Source organism: Trichechus manatus, unplaced genomic scaffold, assembly GCF_000243295.1.
Source record: "Trichechus manatus latirostris isolate Lorelei unplaced genomic scaffold, TriManLat1.0 scaffold00045, whole genome shotgun sequence".
Taxonomy (NCBI): Eukaryota; Metazoa; Chordata; class Mammalia; order Sirenia; family Trichechidae; genus Trichechus; species Trichechus manatus.
This window is the reverse complement of record NW_004443981.1, coordinates 2,765,063-2,767,013: the sequence shown is the minus strand read 5'-3', so window position 1 is coordinate 2,767,013 and position 1,951 is coordinate 2,765,063. Positions and strand designations below refer to the sequence as shown.

The following is a 1,951-nucleotide window of genomic DNA, read 5'->3' as shown; positions in this document are numbered from 1 at the left end:
AAGAGTAGCTTTATTGGGAACGGGCTGCACGGTGAACAACGGACAGCTGCAGCCCAGTGGCCGTCCTACACACCACACACAGAAAGGTACACAGAATGTCTGGCCGATAAAAATCAACTGGAATATGGATCCCCTGGGCAACATCCCCAACCCCATCCCTCTGAGGGGCTGAGAAAACTCCCAATCGCTTCTTGAAGGCTTTGTGGTTCACTTAGAGATAGAGCCCCTCTGGGGTGCCTTCTTGTTTTTTATAAAGAACATTTTCTTTCGATTTTTTGAAGTCTTCATTTGTGACTTTCATTCTACGTTCTCTCAAGGCCATGAGCCCAGCTTCTGTACAGATTGCCTGTGAGAAAGAACAGTATGTTAAGAAAGTGAGATACTTCTTATTTTTATTCTGACGAGCAGTTCAGAGAGCTATTTTGAAACAAGGTATAAAACACCCAGACCAAACACAAACTGTTCAAACCATTTGGGAGAAGATTTGAGGTGGCTTAAACTGGAAGTAATTATAACAAAGGCGGAGGACTGGCCCAGGAGTAAGGCTCTGGCTCAGGTTCTCACTGCCATGTGGCCTGGCAGGTCAGTGAGTTCTCACAGCCCCACTCTCATTAAGGTGAGTAATGGTCCTAGCAAACAGACGAACTCACACCCTGAAATCTGGAGGCAACACGGAGCATGCATCAGTCTCATTTGCCTACAGTCATGAGAACATATACTCTCCGTAAATGTAAGTTTCAGTATGATATTTATTCTAACATATTTATTTTCTTAATAATTGGTTGCCGAAAGTAAAAAAAAAAACAAGAATCCAGGCAACATGCAGTGATAAACACATGACTGATCCTGGCATCCAAGTTTCTGTCTGGTTATGGCCATCAGACTATCCACCTCACATAGCTCGGCTGAAGAGCGTGCCCAGAAAGCGAGGTAAGGTGAGGGGGTAAACTGCTGAAGTGGTAAATTTAGGTAACGCGTCTATGGGTGTTCACTGTACTGTTGTGGTAACTCTTCTAAAGACTTGAAAATTTTCAAGATAGAAAGTTGGTGCAAAACTTAAAAACAAAAACAATTTCAATTTTATAAAAAGATTTTTACTCACCAAGACACTACAGGTTCTATAGGAAAGCATCAACGACTCACAGCTCAGTGCAGGCACTGACCTTCCTAACCAGTGTTTATGCCTGACCAAGACTGCGCTCTTCTGATGAAAAGTGGGTTGACAAGTACATCCATATTTAACACTGCCAGGCTTTACTATTGTTTCTGGCCGTTTGGGAAGAATCGTCCTAACTCATACACATAAGTGATAAAACCAAGAGGAACAGTCTTTCCTGGTCAGTATGGCACTCAGAATACACTTCCTGAATACAAGTTGGGGTAAGAATGCAGCGGGATGCCAGTCCCCGCTCTGCAGCTCTGAGGTAAGCTCTCCCCGCAGACACGTCATCCCAACGTGGGGCTGAGGGGCCATGTCTGACACACCTGAGAAAGTCACCTGAGCCCAGCAGGAAAGGAGCCAGCGTAGTGACAGGTGACTCATGCTCGTGGCTACAGGTGACTTGGGGACATGTATTTCATAAAGTGTTACATTAAGTGATTTAAAATAAAGTTTATCTACCACTTGGACATAATGGCCAACCAACCGCAACGATCACTGTGTTAAAACACCAAACATCCACTCCCAGCCTAAGCACCACAGGAAGAGCAGACGTGACCTTTTCAGGGATGAGCTGAGCAGGCCCAGGTCCTCACCTTGATGTCCGCACCAGAGAGGTCATCTTTAGCCATGATTAAGTCATCCAAGGTTACATCATCCGCCAACGTCATCCTACTTGTGTGAATCTGAAAGATGCGCTTCTTCGTCTTCTCATCGGGCAGGGGGAACTCGATCTTCCTGTCAATGCGGCCTGCAGGGAGAAAGGTTCTGGTCACACCCTGTCCAGATCCA

At 45.5% G+C, this 1,951-nt stretch overlaps 1 protein-coding gene across 1 annotated transcript in view; it reads right to left on the bottom strand.

Annotated features, from left to right (window-relative positions):
* PSMC1 (proteasome 26S subunit, ATPase 1) overlaps window positions 1-1,951 on the bottom strand; it is a 9,785-nt gene continuing 7,834 nt past the window's right edge. Inside the window, exons 8-9 of the mRNA XM_023731655.1 lie at window positions 1,756-1,947; window positions 1-346 (exon numbers count right to left, since the gene is read on the bottom strand). Of these exons, the coding sequence (XP_023587423.1) occupies window positions 212-346; window positions 1,756-1,947 (327 nt within the window). The 3' untranslated portion in view covers window positions 1-211. The remainder of the gene's footprint in view (window positions 347-1,755; window positions 1,948-1,951) is intronic.